The sequence below is a fragment of the Anopheles maculipalpis genome, chromosome 3RL, assembly GCF_943734695.1.
Source record: "Anopheles maculipalpis chromosome 3RL, idAnoMacuDA_375_x, whole genome shotgun sequence".
Classification (NCBI taxonomy): Eukaryota; Metazoa; Arthropoda; class Insecta; order Diptera; family Culicidae; genus Anopheles; species Anopheles maculipalpis.
The window spans coordinates 82,878,990-82,897,786 of NC_064872.1; the positions used below are offsets into that span (position 1 = coordinate 82,878,990).

Consider the following 18,797-nt stretch of genomic DNA (forward strand, 5'->3'; position numbering starts at 1 on the left):
AGATATTATTTAAATTAATGATTGAAATACGAGTATGATGTTTTTGAAGGTATAAGGCACAACTAATGACAGATCAAGTCCTTTGGAAAAATTTGTGAAATGGATTTAAGAGACCGAGACATGATCGAGTCTAATGATTGAGAATAGCCATCACAATTCACGATTTACAACTGATACTTTCAATACAAAATATTGTAAGCTAGTAATATGCCGAACAAAGGAATGGCTTATACCTTGTACAGGACTGCTTATTGATACTTCTTCTTCTTCTTGGCTTAAAGACCTCTAAGGTCATGCCGGCCATCGAAATGGCTTAGTCAGTCCTCACTACGGGGGGACGGTCCCGGATGGGATTTGAATTCCGGTACTGCCGTTGGAAGACCGGCGCCACTGTCGCCTTTACCACCGGGCCGTCCTAATTGTTACTTAATTTTACTATTTCATAGTAAGAAATGAATTTATTCACCCAATTTATCAAATTTGCAGCGGGGAATGCGATTTGCTAGCACAGTGGCTTAACATGCCATTCAAACGACACATGCTACTCACATACTCACACACTCTATTGGCGCTTTCCGCACACAGTAATCATGTGAAAATCGAACGACGGTAAAGGTAGGTTAGTTTGGCCATTTCAGGAAATAGTGAAGCGTGAAATCGCTTGAACTTCAAATTCCTTTTGCCACCAATCTAGGTGTGGTGTAAAAAATGCTTAGCTTTCTGTTTTTTTTTGTTTGACGCTTTCGTGTGAATTGTGACGGCAAGGTTGATTTGTGGGCATTTAGAGTTCGTTGCGCATTAGTAACGTTAGGCTGGATCGATCGTATTGCTTAGTATTGACAAACCTTTAGAGTTTGCATCATATGGGAGCAAAGGAAAATTATTAGAAATAACATTTGCGTAAATCATCCAGGCCGTTCTATTTCAACAGCAAATAAAGTTTTGAGTTCATAAGTTTGAAAGCAAATTTATTAGGATTTAGTCTTAACGTCTTTATTAATTCTAAATATACTTTAGCTTGTTGTATATAATCGAATATGTTCAATAGAGATGAGTTACAGGTGTATTAATATGGGATTGGTTTAACGAGCCTTTTTAGGAATGGAGTATTGACTTAGATAAACTTTTCCAGACAAGTTTGTTGGCTCAAATAAAATGAGGTAAATCTTGCTGAATGATGCTGAACGGTATGAATGGTTTTGGAATCCCATCGGATAAAGCTAAGTTAATTTGTTTTTTTTTCTGAAAAAAGTGAAGTTTTTCCTGAATGGAAAGAAGAGAAAGAAGAGGGAATCTAAATTGTAGTCTGAAAATATAATTAAATATAGTCATTTTTTAAACGGTCCAGTAAGTCTTAAGGCGAACAAACTGATGAGTAATATAGGTCGTTTAATTATTTTTCATTTCTTTTCTGTGTCTTTTTTGGTTACCATTTTACATTGTTACTGAAAGTGAAATGCCTTTACAATATGCAAAAAGACAACAACACTTGTGTTTCTAAATTTTGGGGGATTAAAAACAATTCCATTGATGTAGTTCATATTTATATTTATTGCCTTAAAACAAATTTCATGATCGTTTTTCTTCACTCAACATGTTTCCTAATGATGATACTGATGGAGGTTTCCGTTGGCGTAGCTGCTAGCATGTCCATGACCGTGTCCACCGTACGAGTGTCCAGCCTCATGGTGTCCATAGACTTCCGGGTGATGGGCATGACCCACTCGCTTCACATGAGCCTGGAAGCCGTTGTGCTTGTCGGACGAGTACTCCACAACACGTTCAGTTCCGTCGGCTTCATGCAGAGTGTACGCTCCCTTGACGACATCTCCATCCCGATGTTCCCACTGGCTCTTGTGGTCTCCGGTGTGAGGATCCTTCACTCCATACTCGAACTTGTAGCTGGGATGCGAATGATAGTCCTCGTGCTCGTAAGCTGCAACAGCGACGGCCAAAAGGGCGAGGGCGGCAATGGTGATCTTCATCATTTTGGAAGGTTCTTTGGTTTGTTAGTTGGTTGAATGTAGATTGAGCTGTGGCTGGCGATTGACTGATGCCGTTTGGTTCGAGTATGCCGTCTTAAATATGCTTTGAATGGAGTAGGGTAGGAATGCATGCGTGCCTTTCATTGAATTATGTTACAAGCTGGCAAGTTACTAGTTGACCTTGCAAGTGGGCATGGAAATGGAAGGAAATGCACGACATAAGAAATGAAATTCACAATTGCTTCTATTGATCTTTTCTGCAAGAGTTGTCAGCTTTACTGAAGTAGCATAGCTTGTTTTGTTTACTCAAGTTGATTTTAACAGTTTCTTTATGTGGTTCACGTTTATTTTGAATGATTTCAAAGTTTTGTAGATAGTTGTGTTGGGGTATACATTTTCAATATGACATATTTTAAGTTTTGATAGTGTTTTTCGTTTAAATAAATGGGTTTTAACGTGTTTTTAAACCATTTAGAGAAGGAATCAATTGTTGAAATGTGAGATCGATAGAAATGCAATAAAAACGAAGTTTAAAAAAGAAGTCCATAACAACATAACAGATATTCTGTGAAATCGAGTTTTGATCTATTCTTAAGAGGAAATTTGGAATTGAATGGTGATTCGTTAATTTTTTAATTTATTATGTTAAATTGTCCGCCAATAATGGCTTAACAAAAAAATATTCTTAAGTAACTAATGGAAAGAGGAGGATTGGAAGGATTGTGAAGAAAGGAGGGAAGATTTATGAAGACGAACATGAAAGCGAGACAGAGAGACAATTTACTCAAACAGGTGGTAAGTGTTATTGAAGGTCGATATATCCCAGATAAAGAGGTCGATCCGAACCGTTGAGAGTGTGGCGGAATGGGATATATAGTAGAGGAGGTCAATCGCGAAGACGATGAGAAGGGGAGTAAAGGGGGATGGCGGACAGGAGAGACAGGGACATCTAGTTCACCTAACAGGAGCACTGCAATGAAGCTAGCACGGATATGGAAATGTCTTTCTTCCATAGGCTCAAGCCCAAGAAGGCGACAGTGGATAGGATAGAGAGGGAGAGGCAGATGAAAACCGGTAAGGAAGTGCCGAACAGCTGCACACCCAAATTTGCGTTGAACACTCTCCAGTCTGGCCATCGCGGTTGAGGAGACCAAACCACACCACAGCTGCGTATTCCAGGGAAGATCGAACCTAACAACAGTAGAGGGACTTCAGACAAGCCTCCAGGTGTCAAGGATTTCGGACGATAGCCTAACAACCAGGCACAGTGATTTGTTAGCTTTGCTGATAAAATAATCGACGTGATTGTTGAAAAAGAGTGTCTCGCCAAGCCATACACCTTTACAGATAGTGTACGATAGTGTCGTAAAAATATTGTAAACATAGCATGAACATAATTTCGTCCTTGTGAAACACATGTCGGGGTAAGAGGTAGGAATTATCATCATTTAAAAAATTAAGACAAACATAAACTCAAATCTTCCTATATCATTTACTATATATTCATCATTAGCAAGTGCTTCAACGGTCAATTGGTCTATGATTTCTGACCTCTTTTGACTTTATTTTTGTCACAACTAGATGGTCAGTCCTTCGTACGGTAAGGATCCTTGATACCCACCGCTGCCTTGTGATTACTATTAAATCCTGTTGACCCGTAGCCGCTAGACGCAAAAGACGTTGTTTGAATTGATGCTTAATTTGACTTGTTACATTTGTGTTAACAAAAAGTCGTTGTTCGTTGATTAACTGCATTCTAACATGATTTAAACTTTCGCTCAATTTTCTTTCACTTGCAAAGTAAAAAGTGGAGAACAATAAAATTGTCATTAAGAGGCATTGAAACGGAAAATATGCCATAATGATCTCATTAAAGGCCTCGTTTGAATAAACAAACTATTTAACATCATATGAAAAATGTAGAATATGCGATTCATTTGTCAATTAATAAAAGACTTTGATTTATTCGTTTTTAAAAAGCAGGAACTTTTTTTAATCCATCACAGAAGATTAATCAATGATGATACTGATGGAGGTTTCCGTTGGCGTAGCTGCTGGCATGTCCATGACCGTGTCCACCATACGAGTGTCCAGCCTCATGGTGTCCATAGACTTCCGGGTGATGGGCATGACCCACTCGCTTCACATGAGCCTGGAAGCCGTTGTGCTTGTCGGACGAGTACTCCACAACACGTTCAGTTCCGTCGGCTTCATGCAGGGTGTACGCTCCCTTGACGACATCTCCATCCCGATGTTCCCACTGGCTCTTGTGGTCTCCGGTATGAGGATCCTTCACTCCATACTCGAACTTGTAGCTGGGATGCGAATGATAGTCCTCGTGCTCGTAAGCTGCAACGGCGACGGCCAGAAGGGCGAGGGCGGCAATGGTGATCTTCATCATTTTGGAAGCTTCTTTGGTTTGTTAGTTTTTCGTGCTTGCTGGGCTGTGGGTTGGAATGCGTTAGACTTGCTACTGTGCTTTTACCGTCGAAACACCGTGGCTTAAATAGTGACCAACATTCAAAAGAGCTTGCGTCGTGTGTGGTTGCACGCTACAATCCCTCCATCTTTGCGTCAACCTTGAAATGAATTTCCCGTGATCGTGAACGGGTAGGGATATTAAGTCAGCAGCTTTCCTTTTCAGGTTTTATGGGAACGATTATGAAAATTGTATTATTTTATGTCTTTTTGTGCAACATAAATTTTGAAAAGACACACACGATAGCTGCTTGTAGTTATATGCTAAACTTTTTTGTAAAAAAAACTTTAAAATAAGTTATGGTTTGATTTTGTCATGGTTTTTTTGTGGTTGTTTGGTTGTTTGGTTTTCAACAAATTGTTGAAGCAAGATTGATTATTTTAAGAGTTACATAATTGCATGCCCCGTTATTAGATTTGCACAATTTGGTCATAAAGTAAACTTTACGCAGAAAACTGCCCACCGTCGTTGACATGTGCTTGAAGATGTAATTATGGCAAATGGCAGTTTGTTTTTCTATCCCCCTTCGTGAGGGTGAACGGGATGTATGTCTGTACTGTGAGTTTTTATGTAAGACGTCTCAGTACAAACATATGCATTTCTTGCAAATGAGAAGAAGTGTTATGATTTTAATGTTGTTGTTTTGTTAACGATGGCCTGCCGGGCGTCGTAGTTGACGATCGATGGTGCACACGCAGCTTTAGTGAGACCAGTAACCGTAGCAATTCGAATGTTTTATTCCAACCATGTTGCAGCTGAGGTGTGTCTTGTGTCGGTTTGTGTCAATATCTGTTATTCTGTGATATAATATTGGAATGTCGGAGGATATAGCATAAATAATGTGGAATGCGAAGGATAGATATGAATGACAGTTATACAATGTTGCTAGAAATCTACTTCAGAGGAGTATGATGTCGAACTTGATGGAAGAATATTTTATATCTGACTTGGAGCGATGCATCGTATGGAGTGTAGCATTAAAGCAAAAATCAACATTATTGAACAAAAAAAAAAACTTATTCGAAATTGAACAGTAGTCTTTGATCTGTTTGTCTCTAGCTACAGTCTTGAGAGATCTTGGTGGCTTCCTAGACTAACTTTACCCGTAGCACGGTAGTGAATTCATTTGTTCCTACCCATTGTTGATATGGAATCCAAAAGGTCGTCCTTTTACACACAGTTTTGTCATATTTGTGTAGAGAAGAATTATGGTTCAGCTTTTAAAATTTTTGAATTTGAATCAAATTTATTGACTTACACAATAATTGTACTTAGTAATGACAGCAATAACTCCATGCGGAATGAGAATGAAACGATTTGTTAACTATTCTTATTCAATGTCCTTTATTTTAAAATAAAATTAGAATTGTGACACGAAAAAGAAAGGAGTCAAACTAAACCAAATAAAAAGCATTAAAAATCGTAACTTATAGTTTCCCCTTCCGACTGCAGCCTGTTCGCCTGCCCTACCCCGGTGGAAAGAATATTTTGGAGAAGTGATTGAGACAATGCTATAAAAGAATAGTTTCTTATTAGCCTAACGCCGGCCATTAATTGGCTTACCAGCAGGAGATTAATTGGCTTCTGATACCACGTCGTTGGATAGTAAGAACTAACTAGGAGAGAACGGACCACACGGGATTCGGATCTCGCACGGTTCTGCCGTGTAAAGACAGGTGCTACCGGACCACTCGGTGAAGAATCTTTAAGTGTACTACAATACTGAAATAAATTAAGCACAAGATGAACTATGCGGCGTCACCATATTGGTCAAAAAATCAAACTATCGAATTTTCTGAATGTTAAATGTTTGGAATGAAGAGTAAGCCTAAGCTTCATCGAACTGTTTCCATTAAAACTCATTGGATATGCAATAGGAATACACAAAATAAATGTTTCTAAAATTTTAGCAATTGCTTGCACAGATAGACGCAGGAAGTAAAATGTTTTCATTTTGTATATTTCTGAGTGTTTTTCAGCTTGTTGAGGTTTGTAGAGCTCAGTTAAGATATCACATTCGGGGTTTAGGAAAAAATGCTTCCAGCTCTAACGTAGGCCAGATGCAGCGGATAGAACATTGGACTAATCCTCCTTCACACGAAGGAGCATGACAACAAAGGTTCCTAGTAGTGATGTCCACCGTACACCTGCGGGTGATGGGCATGGCCGACCTTCTTGACGACGGCTTCGAAACCGCTGTGCTTGTCCGACTTGTACTCGACCACACGCTCGGTTCCGTCAGCCTCATGCAGCGAGTACTGTCCCTTGACGACATCGCCATCACGCACTTCCCACTGGCTCTTGTGGTCACCGGTATGGGGATCCTTGACGCCATACTCGAACTTGTACTTCGGGTAAGCGTAGTAGTCCTTGGGCTCTTCATGATGATGAGCGTATCCACCGAGTCCGTGCTCTCCTCCGTAGTATTGGGCGGAAGCAACCACGGCCAGACAGGCGACGAGAGCGAGGATCTACAACAATCGGGAACAACGATCGTATTGAATGAAATTTACTTGCATTCCTTCCGTGCCAGAAAGGAGACGTGCAATACTACACTTACTTTGAACATTTTTGCTGCTAATAGACTGTTTTGAATGTTGACGAAGAGAAGGCTAATGTGAAACTGATACCTTACCGTAGCACGCGTCTGTCTATTTATACCTCTGCTGACGACTCTCTATCCCTCTACTTTGCTTTGCCGGGGAAGCTTCACGGTAGCGCGAAACCAAAGCGTCCGAAATGTATGTGCAGCATAACTCGATTGTTATAACATCATGCATCGTGGGGTGATGGTCTTGATGGTGGGGCAGGTTTGAGTTCCAAGCACGCCAAACAGCACGGCTACCCGAAGGAGGATGGTCCGAGTGAACATGCGACCGGAGTTTTGCTGTTTCGCTTCTGGTACACGATGACAGCCCAGTGGTCAGCGGAGGCCAAGCATGGCCCAGATTTTCCCCACACGCCACACCGAAACCACCCCGGCGAAGGGGGTGTACCCGGAGTTTCACGCACCAGCCAGAGTTTCGGTCCGTTCGGTCACTTATGGCACTGCTTTAACTGGGAAATGTATGCACACGGACCCAACTGCCTGTGTTATGTTCTGCTGTTTGTTTTTTCCCTACTGTCCAACCGTTCGCACCATCCGTGTGCACCGCTTGGCGTTTCTGTCGGAATCGCACAGCCACCAACGCCACTCGCGTCGATTGCACATAATGCCATTAAATTCAATCAGTAATGTGCACGGCCAGCAATTATTTTGTGATCCATTTTGATCTGACAGCTGGTGGGCAAGAGTAGAATTATGGTGCCGAGTCTGTGCCATGTTTGACACCAAGCCACCCACCGGCATGCATCTGCACTAGTCCCCACTGTGATGACTGTTGGAAAATGACCATTGGAAAATTGAACCTTCTTTCGCTGGGCTGGTTGCAGCATGTGAAGCGGAGTTCTATCATCACGAGGTTTGGCGATTTCGGCGATTTTCTCACGATATATTCGCACTTGGCACGCGACTCTATTGCCGAATGATGACCTCCTTGTGTGAGTAAGGTGAATGTAAATGAGAAAACTTTGGTGAAACTGTGGTGAGAGTCGGCTTGGGTTTGCTGGCAGCCAAAACACGTAGAAGAAATTTTGTGCGCTTTTTGCCATACGTATCCGCTAGAACGACAATTTAAATTTTATGCCATTAATTCAAGACGCATACGTTCGTCCCTGAGAAGCAAGTATAAAGTAACTTTTCAGCTGCGGAATATTCATCAGTTCATTCTTACATTTCGACGTGAAAACACACTCTCCAGCACATTCAAAATGTTCAAGGTATAAAGATTCTCGGTGTTGGATCGCAGTGACTCAGCTAACAATTATTTGAATCCTCTAAATGCATAGATTCTTGCCCTGATTGCCTGCCTGGCTATCGTTGCCTCGGGTCAGTATCATGGAGATCACTACGAGCACAAGGAACACTACGCACATCCGAAGTACAAGTTCGAGTATGGCGTCAAGGATCCCCATACCGGTGATCACAAGACCCAGTGGGAAGTACGTGATGGCGATGTCGTCAAGGGAGCCTACACTCTGCATGAAGCTGATGGAACCGAGCGTGTGGTCGAGTACAAGTCGGACGGTCATAACGGATTCGAGGCCAATGTCAAGAACGTTGGACATGCCCATCACCCGCAGGTGTACGGTGGACACTCATCGCACGGACATCATGAGTACTCTCACGGACCAGGAGCTAGCTATAGCAACGTGGATAAGCATTACTAAAGCCAAAGCGTTTGTGACCGACAATGAGCTTACTGGATGTTCGATATTGTTGTGCAGGGGAATAAACCGTAAATGAAATTGAATTTGGTGATTGAATCATTATTTTATTTGTTTTGATCGAAAAATTACGCTGTAACTTCTGATTCCATAAATGATTTCACATATCTTCATGTTTTTTTTTACTAGGCACTTGATCACCAAGAAGTTATGCCATTGTATTTTAATATTTATTGAAAAAATGTATCCCTTGATGTAAAGCCAGCAGGAAAGATATATTGACTGGAATTTGGTACTGTTACCTTAACTGGATCAATAAGTGCTGCTTTTTCTGTGCTTTTTGGTCTTTGACAGACTAAAAGGCTTTGGTGGTGACATGAAAATGTATTTTCATAAAAACTGGTCTGTTTGTTCATTATGTGTAGAAAAAAAATCTAGGAATTATTCCATCATTTTAAACAAAATTTAATTAGGAATGACTTATTTTCATTTAATTAATCAAGAATGACTGCTCATACCTACGAGTTATGTATAATATTTAAAAAAATCGATTTTATTCAACGTGAATAAAATTTACTTAAGAGATTTCCCGGTGATTTAGGCGACAGAGGTGCCGGTCTTCAAATGGCAGAACCGGAGTTCAAATCCTATCCGGACCGTACCCCCGTAGTGAGGACCACCAACTTCCAATCTAACTACATGGTATCAGCAAGTCCAGTAAGCCATTCGACGACTGGCGTGACCCTTGAAGGTTGTAGAGCCAAGAACAAGAAAAAGAAGAAACTAAGCTGATATTGTTGCAAAAGAAGAATGTTTTTCATCCTCGAGAGTGATGGGAAAAGAATTAGTGGGAAATTAGTGTCCTGCAAGAAGAAAAAAACAACAATACGGCCAGGCCGTTCTAACGGAAAAAAACAAAGAAAAACATCCTTCATATGTATATCAAGTTAATGTTAATTGAGAGAACAACATTTTAGATTTGTTTGAATACTTTTCTATTACAATTGATGTTTCCTATCGCACGTATTAGCGATGCTAAATTAGCTTCGTTAAACTGTAAATGGGTATGCCACAGCAGCAAAAGTGTCTTTTCTTATCAAAGATTTGCAGCTGAACTGCAATTACGAAGCGACATGGCTAGGGGAGATCCTTCAGTAGTGCTTGTCAACATTGACGTAGCTGGCACCGGAATATCCATGGTGCACATGGTGCTCCGGAACATGAACTGGAGCAGGTTTATGCACTGGAACGTGGACGGGATGGCTTGGGTACTTTTCCGGATGATGAGCATGACCGACCTTCTTTACGTCAGCCTCGAATCCGTTGTGACCGTCCGACTTGTACTCGACCACACGCTCGGTTCCATCAGCTTCATGCAGAGTGTAGGCTCCCTTGACAACATCGCCATCACGAACTTCCCACTGGCTCTTGTGGTCACCGGTATGGGGATCCTTGACACCATACTCGAACTTGTACTTCGGATATGCATGGTGTTCCTTGTGCTCGGGTTCACCATGGTATTGGGCAGAGGCAACGATAGCCAGACAGGCGATTAGAGCAAGGATCTATGAAATGTAATATGATTTAATTTACAACTGTAGAATTAGACGCTTTAAGGATATTCGTACCTTGAACATGTTGAATGTTTTGTGTTTTGTCGAGTTGTTTACCAGCTGATGCCTGATGAGTGACTGATGATACACACGGCACAGAGATGCTTTATATTTGAAGCTCAGGGACATTATCACCTGGTTTCTTACATCTTGTTATTTACATGGCAATAACTTCAAAGAAAGAAAAGTATTGTTACACATATTTGCATTTGATAGTCAGCCGCCAACGAGAATGCTTAATAACGTCAATTGTGCCGGAGTAATTATCGGTACATGTTTTGGAATCTTTCGTTGTTATCTGTTGAAATCCAGTAAGCTTTCGACGGTGTAAATTTGTGTGTGTTATACATGAAATGGTAAATGTATGAGTGCTAAAAAAAAATGCAATTTGTCGTTAGGATGAGATCATTCTATCATTCCATTATCTTTGAAGATATTGAAAGAAAACCAAATTAAATGCAGAATATGTGTTCATCATTCCAGGTTAATTGCATCTATTTCGTAGCCACAATAGTGTGCCACAACAAACAAACTACAGCTGTTGCTCATTAGCAGAGCAATGAAATAATTATCGATGGCAATGCTATGCAGTTTCATATGGCTCAGTTGTCTTTCTGATCGAGTATAAAGCATCTGTTCAGCTTCGGAACATTCATCAGTTCATCTTGTGATTTCTTTCTGTTAACGTATCTTAACTGTCAACAACTATTCACAATGTTCAAGGTATGCAAACTTTTTACAATTCAAAATCCACAATACTTTAGTAACTGATATTTTTAATGTTAGGTACTTGCCCTTATCGCCTGCTTGGTCATTGTTGCATCGGCCCAATACCATGGTGAACCCGAGCACAAGGAACACTACGCACACCCGAAGTACAAGTTCGAGTATGGTGTCAAGGATCCCCATACCGGTGACCACAAGACCCAGTGGGAAGTGCGTGATGGCGATGTCGTCAAGGGAGCCTACACTCTGCATGAGGCTGACGGAACCGAGCGTGTGGTCGAGTACAAGTCGGACGGTCACAACGGATTCGAAGCTGACGTGAAGAAGGTCGGTCATGCTCATCATCCTGAGAAGTACCCAAGCCATCCCGTTCACGTTCCAGTGCATAAGCCTGTCCATGCTCCAACCCATGCTCCAGTCCATGTTCCGGAGCATCACGTGCACCATGGATATTCCGGTGCCAGCTACGTTAACGTTGATAAGCACTACTAAAGGATCTGTTGATCGTCTGCCTTCAAAAAAGCCAAATCCTATTGTGACGTAATAAACAATGCAAATAGCTATCCTTAAAAGAAAGGAGTAATCTAAACGGTTTGATATTCAATTACATTTATGTTGCTAATTACAATTACTAACTGTTGATGCCTGTTCTTAGTGGGCATACATATTTTATTTGTATGGTTTTTTTATTACGATAGAAAGTCCAGGTCATACATTTTTTTATTTTTCATTATATAATTTTTGGAAGCAATAATTATTGTTTTAGTGAGGTTTTTTGAAAGGGAATTTAATGTTCTTTAGCTTTATTTTCGATTTTGTTTTGCAGAGCTATGTGTTAAAAAAATCTATACAAACGTAACAACAGGGGGAAATGGATTATGTTGGATGTTGGATGGAGATGGATGTTTAGAAATATATCCTTCTCAGATGACACGCACTGTACAAGTATCTTCTGGCTGTGGTGGTGCAATGATGTATGATGCACAAAGATGTATTTTTTTTATTACTGGCGATATTGAATCAAAAATCCGTGCATTATTTGCAATGCAATGAGATTAAACTATTGCTAAAGGTCTGCAAACTTGACTTTTCGAAAGTTTGATACAATCTATAATTTTTAGTCAGTTTTACTGAAGGTAACAGTGTGATTTCTTTCCAATCGAATATGCTCTAATATTCCATTACCTTTGCTAGATATGTGACATAAAAACAATATAATAAATAACCATCATGCTAGCTAGCTTGAGTTAGGACTCTCATGATCAGTAAAGTTGTTAATAATTCTAAGTATAAATATTTTATGTATAAAAGTTAATTTATAAACAACCAAAATATTAAATGTTCCTATTGATTCTCGATTCATTTGTATATTTTCACATCATTTTGATCTATTTTTAGGAACATCGATATCAGTAATGCTTATCCACGTTGGTATAGCTGGCTCCTGGTCCGTGAGAGTACTCATGATGTCCGTGCGACGAGTGTCCACCGTACACCTGCGGGTGATGGGCATGACCAACGTTCTTGACATTGGCCTCGAATCCGTTGTGACCGTCCGACTTGTACTCGACCACACGCTCGGTTCCGTCAGCCTCATGCAGCGTGTAGGCTCCCTTGACGACATCGCCATCACGTACTTCCCATTGGGTCTTGTGGTCACCGGTATGGGGATCCTTGACGCCATACTCGAACTTGTACTTCGGGTGTGCGTAGTGTTCCTTGTGCTCGTAGTGATCTCCATGATACTGACCCGAGGCAACGATAGCCAGGCAGGCAATCAGGGCAAGAACCTAAGCATTTAGAGGATTCAAATAATTGTTAGCTGAGTCACTGCGATCCAACACCGAGAATCTTTATACCTTGAACATTTTGAATTTGCTGGAGAGTGTGTTTTCACGTCGAAATGTAAGGATGAACTGATGAATGCTCTGCACTCAAACAGAAGCTTTATACCCAGTATTCAGGGTCAGCTTTGGCCAATGCGGTTATATTTCAAGGTACTTTGAAGAATTTCAAACGCACAGAGGCAATTAATTGACAGAAGCGCGTGAAATTCTGTAGCATGTAAAAGAAATTGTCTTAATGTTTCTAGGTGAGTGTTTTGAATGCTTATCCTTGCTGCAATATCTTGCAAAGGTTTCTTTTGTTTTGTTTTGAGAGTGAAGAAGAACTTTCTATAAAATTGTGAATGTGTTGAACAGTTGAAATATTGTTTTTATTTGCATGAAATGTAGGAATGTAAGTTTGACTGAGAATATCCTTGAAATTGATGTATAAATAATTTTTGCGTCAATGAATGTTTCAGTCATTTTCAAGATTTCACATGATGATCACATTGCACAAGAAATTCAAGATGGTTAAGGTAACAATTTTCCGTTTTCAATCCATTGAAAAAATTACTTTATCACGTCAATAAATTTTTTGAAAGGTTCTAGTTCTGATGGCTTGTCTAGGGATTGTTGCTTCATCTGATTATGACGATGAATACGAGCATAAGGAAGACTTAGCACTCCCAAAATACAAGTTCCAGTACGCAGTGAAAGATGATCAAAAAACCTATAATCTGCACGAAGATGACGGACTGGAGCTGGTTGTCGAGTATAAATCAAATGATCGCGAGGGATTTCAAGCTAGTGACAAGAATGTAGAACATGCTTTTTATTCATAGGTCTTCAGAAGAAATTCTTCCCATGGACACCACCAGTACGGTAACGGAACAGGTGCCAGTTACGGGGAAGTCAACCACAACAACTGGAATGGCTCTTTCAGAAAATAGAACGGAAAAGGTAGAAACTGCAACTGCGACAATGTCGACTAATGCTACTGTAATGGCTCGACCAGAAAATGGAACAGAAACGGCAGAAACTGAGAAGACATCACGGAAAAAAACAAGCTGTTGTTAAGCCTGCATTGTTTGATTGGTTTCGGTTACAAGTTTGATTCATGAATTCATTTTCAGATAGGATTTGATTGAATCTGTACCAGAACTTGGGTTTTACTTTTTGTTTACAATATTAACATAATATAAAGCTTATTCTCAGCAAATTTGATATTTGGCGAATAAATATATGAACAAATATTTGTTTTTTTTCCATTTTTTTTGTAAAAATGTAATTCAACATAAAAAAGGTAAGATTTTATATTTTTATAGATTTTATTTAAGTATCTAAAGTAATTTGAAGGCGCGAGTATTTGAGGTGCTTGATCTCTTTGATCTCTCAACAGCAGTACCTTGTATGAAATCCCATTATCCAGCTGTAGGAAAGATCAAAGTCAAAAGAACCCAGAAATGCCCAGAAATTACGGAACATAAATATGTGATAATGATTCATCAAACATAGTCAAAAGACTTGATATTTTGCGTTGTAACAGCATGTAATCTTTTTTATTACATCACAATAGGATTTGGCTTGTTTGGAGGCAGACGATCAACAGATCCTTTAGTAGTGTTTGTCAACGTTAACGTAGCTGGCACCGGAATATCCATGGTGCACGTGATGCTCCGGAACATGAACTGGAGCATGGGTCGGAGCATGGACAGGCTTATGCACTGGAACGTGAACGGGATGGCTTGGGTACTTCTCAGGATGATGAGCATGACCGACCTTCTTTACGTCAGCCTCGAATCCGTTGTGACCGTCCGACTTGTACTCGACCACACGCTCGGTTCCATCAGCTTCGTGCAGAGTGTAGGCTCCCTTGACGACATCGCCATCACGGACTTCCCACTGGCTCTTGTGGTCACCGGTATGGGGATCCTTGACACCATACTCGAACTTGTACTTCGGGTGTGCGTAGTGTTCCTTGTGCTCGGGTTCACCGTGGTATTGGGCAGAGGCAACAATGACCAAGCAGGCAATAAGGGCGAGAATCTATGGAATACGATACATTCTTGGTAGATTTTTTTTTTGCCAAATTTATCGTTTATCACTCTTGCGTACCTTGAACATTTTGTTATGTTTTCAATTTCTTTTGCACTTTCAGTTGCTTTTGCTGAGATAGCTTCAAATAAACTGATGATTTCTTTGTTTTGGAGCATGAATATTTATAGCAAAAGTAAGTGAGGAAAATTCCTAGCTGAATTTGAAGAGATACAAAGGAATGTATGATCATCTTATTACTCCCACCGTATTTGTGCGAGTCTGTGCACAGACATACGCTCGATGCGTTATGGCTGAACTTGAGCGCCAAAATAATACTCTGATCCACTTTTCGACTCTATTTGCGTACTCCGAGTCATTATCGTCTAGCGCTTTTTGGCTCAACATTGCATAATGCTTAATGCAAAATCTTTCTAAACGCCTACACATTCCACGAAGAACCAATCAGAAATGTGATTATTACAGCTGTTGAGGTTGAGACACCAAAATAGAGATTTTTTTCTTTTTCCTTGGCTTAAAGGCACGCTTGGTCATGGCAATCACATTTTGAATAAATGACTGTTGCCCATTTATTGATACCTTTTAGTTGAACAGTCTTCGCTGCGGGGGAAAGGTTCGAATAGGATTTGATTTTCGGAAAATAGTTGAAATATAGCTGTAAATCGCAATTTATATTAAAATATGCTTAATAAATTAGGAAAACAACCTTATTTTTGTATTTTCTTAGTAAAGCTTGGATTTATTTACTATATTGTTCCATTTTACGGTTTTCAAAAATGTCCTAGAAGGCCTCAAAAATATTATATGTTTTTTTAAATTTTGGACCCGCTCACTGAAGTACATAGTTAAGACATGGCCTGGCCGTCCACTTCAGTGTTACATTTCTCCATTAATGGCTACGTCCGATTTTCCACAGGTTCAACTACACACTACCACGCCAACAGGTTTCCTAAGCAGTAGTTACGCCTCGAACCGAATGAGGAAATAACGAGCATCTTCCAAGTCAGGTATGTGTCGAGTTTCGGAAACATCTCTTACGTTCCGCTGTATCAATCGATATGGTTAAGTTCCTATCTAGTTAAAAAAAACGACGCACTAGCAATGAATAAAATTTATAAATTTGTATTTTATTTTACATTTGATCTGGGAATTTGTATTAGACTTTTTGTGTTCATGATTTGTATGAAACTGATGCAGATGATTTTCGATTTTATAAAGAGAATATTGAAAGTGGAGATTGAAACACCTGAGTAACTGCAATAACGACTGGTGGAACTTATTTTTTAGCCTAATAAAAACATACGAAACATTTTGATTGAAGATCATTTTGAAAAAAAGGCGAAACAATGCGTAATGTTTAAAAAGTATAAAATACTATAATTTATTTTTAATTATTCACATGACACAATAGATGCAGCTTTTTGCCCGTAACCTAATGCATAAATTAAATCCACAATGTGACCTGATTTCTTGAACTGCAATTATCTTTACATCAAAGCAAATTCAATTGCTAGGTGGGGTTAACTTATCCATTCAATCAACATACATACTTGTTTTAACGTCTTGTTTTAACGTTAACTGAGGTTTACGAGACGAGTTGCAGGACGGACAAATATCAAGATAACAGCCACTTGTGATATTTAATTGTTCCTCAACATTGATCAACATCGACGGTTTAACTTCAATCACAGATAAGTTTATTAATAAAAGAGCACGAGCAGTTTGCAATCAGCCATCTCCACCCAGGTAAGTTTGAGGGCCTGTTCAACAGTATTTGCAGTAACGAGTAATAAATAATCTTCTCCTATAGAATGCGGTTCGGATTCGGTGTTGCAATTATCTAGATTAATCTCAACGGCATTTCCCGATCAGCCAGGTTCTTTGGTATCTTGAACGATGCCCAAAACATCTGCTGACCGCTGAGGCAGTGTTGATCGGTGTGTTGCGGTTTAGTGCTGCTTCCAAACCTTGGCGTAGCTGGTGGCACCCTTGCCATAGTAATCGCCAGTCGCGTACGCACCAGCATAGTTACCGATGTAGCCGTAGGCGTTGTGCTGCTTGACTGGTTCCGGATGGTGGGCATGGCCGAACTTCTTGACGACTGCGTTGAAACCGTTGTGATCATCCGAGGTGTATTCGACGACACGGGTCGTTCCATCGGCTTCCTTCAGCATGTATCCACCTGGGAGAATAAGTAGGTGAAATTATTGCACTGGATATAACAACCTCAGCAGAAATCCTCAGTAAGCCTACCCTTCACAACATCACCATCACGGAATTCCCACTGCTTCTTGTGATCGCCGGTGTGAGGATCATCTACTCCGTACTCAAAGCTGTACTTGGGGTATGCGTTGTACTCGTCATACTTCTTGGCGTATCCAGCTTCGTACTGTCCATACTGGTAGTTGTCGTACAGGTGAGAACCGTGCTTGCCACCGTACAGGGAGCTGTAGTCGTTGCCCTCGCTGTAGCTGGTAGCAGGAGCCTCATGATGATGGTACTCGTGAGCTTCACCGATGTACTTATCGTTGCTTAGAACGAGCTGGGGCTCCTGGTAATGATGTTGATCCTGAAGCAGCTCGACCGGGTAGTGTACGGCTAGCTTTGGTTCTGGCACATGATGAACATGCTCGAGTACGTGATGCTGCTCCGGAACGTGATGGTGCTTCGTTACGAAAGCATACTGAGCCGGTTTGACTGGGGCAGATTGGACAGCCGTTGCAGCCAAGATGGCAATAGCAGAAACAAACTGGCGAAGGAAATAGAATCGTTCAATAAATGATTTTCGAGCTTCTTCGTCATTTCTTGTCAAATTCTCGCAATTTAAGAACGGTTTGCTAATATCACAAATACTACAAATTTTATGAATGTTTCATGGAGTTAACAACACTCGAAAAAAGCTTATTTTGTAGTAATTGAAAGCACTATGAAAATCATGATCGTCACCAATACTTGAAGCTTCTAAATCACACTATTTACAATAAATGAGAAGTCCTCTGACTGTTTCAACCACTCCACTAGCATCCTTTGTCCAAATTCCAATAAAATTTACACCTCCTAGTCACTAGAACACAGGGAAAACTCACTCGCAACATTTTCTTCCGAAAGTGTAATCCTTTGCTCGCACAAATCTTAAAAATGCAAAATCACAAACACCGCACTGAGGAACTGTGGCTGCTGCTCCGGAACTACTAGATCTGCTGTGCCTTTGCAACGTTTAACTGCACGTCTGATGGTGTTCTGTGCCCGACCGAACGGTTTTATATGGTTGGAGCTTTTTTCCAACTTGCTGCTAAAACGTTGCAGCAGAAGTTCGACTGAAAACAACCCCTAACCGTGCACACACGCCCGTGCGCCATTGATTCTCGAGGACACAACCTCCTCCCGCCTTCTCCGTCTCGTGAGCCATCTCCTTCAACCTACCAACGCTTGTGCTTCGGTTCAAAGAACTTCAAAACGGACATCAGTGGCAATTAATTGCAGGCGTAGGGTTGGCTATGTGGTGTTGGTGGCGCTGTGAGTCTCGTGAACTCGGCAAGGGTATCGGCGTTCTCGCCGAACCATAGTGTACAGCGTGTGTCAAAAAGCCGTAGCCATAAACATTAACAACGGGCTCACCGAAATCGGTGCAACACCGTGCCATACAATGGATGGCTTCAGCGGGCGTTTTCCACCGAGCAGATGGAAAAATAGAAACCGCACCAGAACTACGTCAGTGTGTCAGCCGTGTGCACCGCAAAGGCATTGAAATTAATTTTTCCACTTCCAGTATCGCATTAGCGGTGGGAAGGAGAGGAAGTCGTGTGGAAGTAGCGGTGATGAAAAGCACTTCACGCATGCGTGCCAT

General features: G+C 40.8%; 7 protein-coding genes and 2 pseudogenes across 11 annotated transcripts in view; 1 reads left to right on the top strand and 8 right to left on the bottom strand.

The window, feature by feature from the left end:
* Positions 1–18,797, bottom strand: part of LOC126562812 (uncharacterized) — a 68,989-nt gene that overhangs the window by 12,477 nt on the left and 37,715 nt on the right. The window lies entirely within an intron of this gene.
* On the bottom strand, positions 1,599–3,892 carry LOC126561064 (uncharacterized; annotated as a pseudogene).
* LOC126563302 (cuticle protein 19-like) lies at positions 4,000–4,386 on the bottom strand. The gene has a single exon (XM_050219933.1). It carries the CDS (start codon positions 4,384–4,386, stop codon positions 4,000–4,002), a length of 387 nt encoding a protein of 128 aa, XP_050075890.1.
* LOC126563474 (cuticle protein 19-like) lies at positions 6,588–7,039 on the bottom strand. Its single transcript, XM_050220119.1, has 2 exons — positions 7,025–7,039; positions 6,588–6,935 (listed from the first exon to the last, which is right to left on the bottom strand). The coding sequence occupies exons 1-2, from the start codon at positions 7,031–7,033 to the stop codon at positions 6,588–6,590; spliced, it is 357 nt and encodes a 118-aa protein (XP_050076076.1). The 5' UTR covers positions 7,034–7,039.
* Positions 8,275–11,561, top strand: LOC126561065 (uncharacterized). Its single transcript, XM_050217012.1, has 4 exons — positions 8,275–8,283; positions 8,353–8,715; positions 11,130–11,422; positions 11,534–11,561. The coding sequence occupies exons 1-4, from the start codon at positions 8,275–8,277 to the stop codon at positions 11,559–11,561; spliced, it is 693 nt and encodes a 230-aa protein (XP_050072969.1).
* Positions 9,882–10,472, bottom strand: LOC126563269 (cuticle protein 7-like). Its single transcript, XM_050219900.1, has 3 exons — positions 10,359–10,472; positions 10,009–10,295; positions 9,882–9,933 (listed from the first exon to the last, which is right to left on the bottom strand). The coding sequence occupies exons 1-3, from the start codon at positions 10,470–10,472 to the stop codon at positions 9,882–9,884; spliced, it is 453 nt and encodes a 150-aa protein (XP_050075857.1).
* On the bottom strand, positions 12,473–14,317 carry LOC126561066 (cuticle protein 19-like; annotated as a pseudogene).
* Positions 14,510–15,019, bottom strand: LOC126563390 (cuticle protein 19-like). Its single transcript, XM_050220028.1, has 3 exons — positions 15,011–15,019; positions 14,655–14,941; positions 14,510–14,561 (listed from the first exon to the last, which is right to left on the bottom strand). The coding sequence occupies exons 1-3, from the start codon at positions 15,017–15,019 to the stop codon at positions 14,510–14,512; spliced, it is 348 nt and encodes a 115-aa protein (XP_050075985.1).
* On the bottom strand, positions 16,900–18,359 carry LOC126561067 (uncharacterized). The gene is made up of 3 exons (XM_050217013.1): positions 18,286–18,359; positions 17,204–17,802; positions 16,900–17,132 (listed from the first exon to the last, which is right to left on the bottom strand). The coding sequence occupies exons 1-3, from the start codon at positions 18,357–18,359 to the stop codon at positions 16,900–16,902; spliced, it is 906 nt and encodes a 301-aa protein (XP_050072970.1).

Coding starts and splice junctions, on each gene's coding strand:
- LOC126561065 (XM_050217012.1), top strand. Junction 8,716..11,129: donor CAGGAGCTAGCTATAGCAAC/GTGGATAAGCAT, acceptor TTTTAATGTTAG/GTACTTGCCCTTATCGCCTG. Junction 11,423..11,533: donor CATGCTCATCATCCTGAGAA/GTACCCAAGCCA, acceptor TTCCGGTGCCAG/CTACGTTAACGTTGATAAGC.
- LOC126563302 (XM_050219933.1), bottom strand. CDS start 4,386: ATGATGAAGATCACCATTGCCGCCCTCGCCCTTCTGGCCGTCGCCGTT.
- LOC126563390 (XM_050220028.1), bottom strand. Junction 14,562..14,654: donor GTCGGTCATGCTCATCATCC/TGAGAAGTACCC, acceptor GGAGCATCACGT/GCACCATGGATATTCCGGTG.
- LOC126561067 (XM_050217013.1), bottom strand. CDS start 18,359: ATGGCTCACGAGACGGAGAAGGCGGGAGGAGGTTGTGTCCTCGAGAAT. Junction 17,803..18,285: donor CGCACGGGCGTGTGTGCACG/GTTAGGGGTTGT, acceptor TAAAATTTGTAG/TATTTGTGATATTAGCAAAC. Junction 17,133..17,203: donor TGATGGTGATGTTGTGAAGG/GTAGGCTTACTG, acceptor TTATTCTCCCAG/GTGGATACATGCTGAAGGAA.
- LOC126563269 (XM_050219900.1), bottom strand. CDS start 10,472: ATGTCCCTGAGCTTCAAATATAAAGCATCTCTGTGCCGTGTGTATCAT. Junction 10,296..10,358: donor AAACATTCAACATGTTCAAG/GTACGAATATCC, acceptor TACATTTCATAG/ATCCTTGCTCTAATCGCCTG. Junction 9,934..10,008: donor GTCGGTCATGCTCATCATCC/GGAAAAGTACCC, acceptor GGAGCACCATGT/GCACCATGGATATTCCGGTG.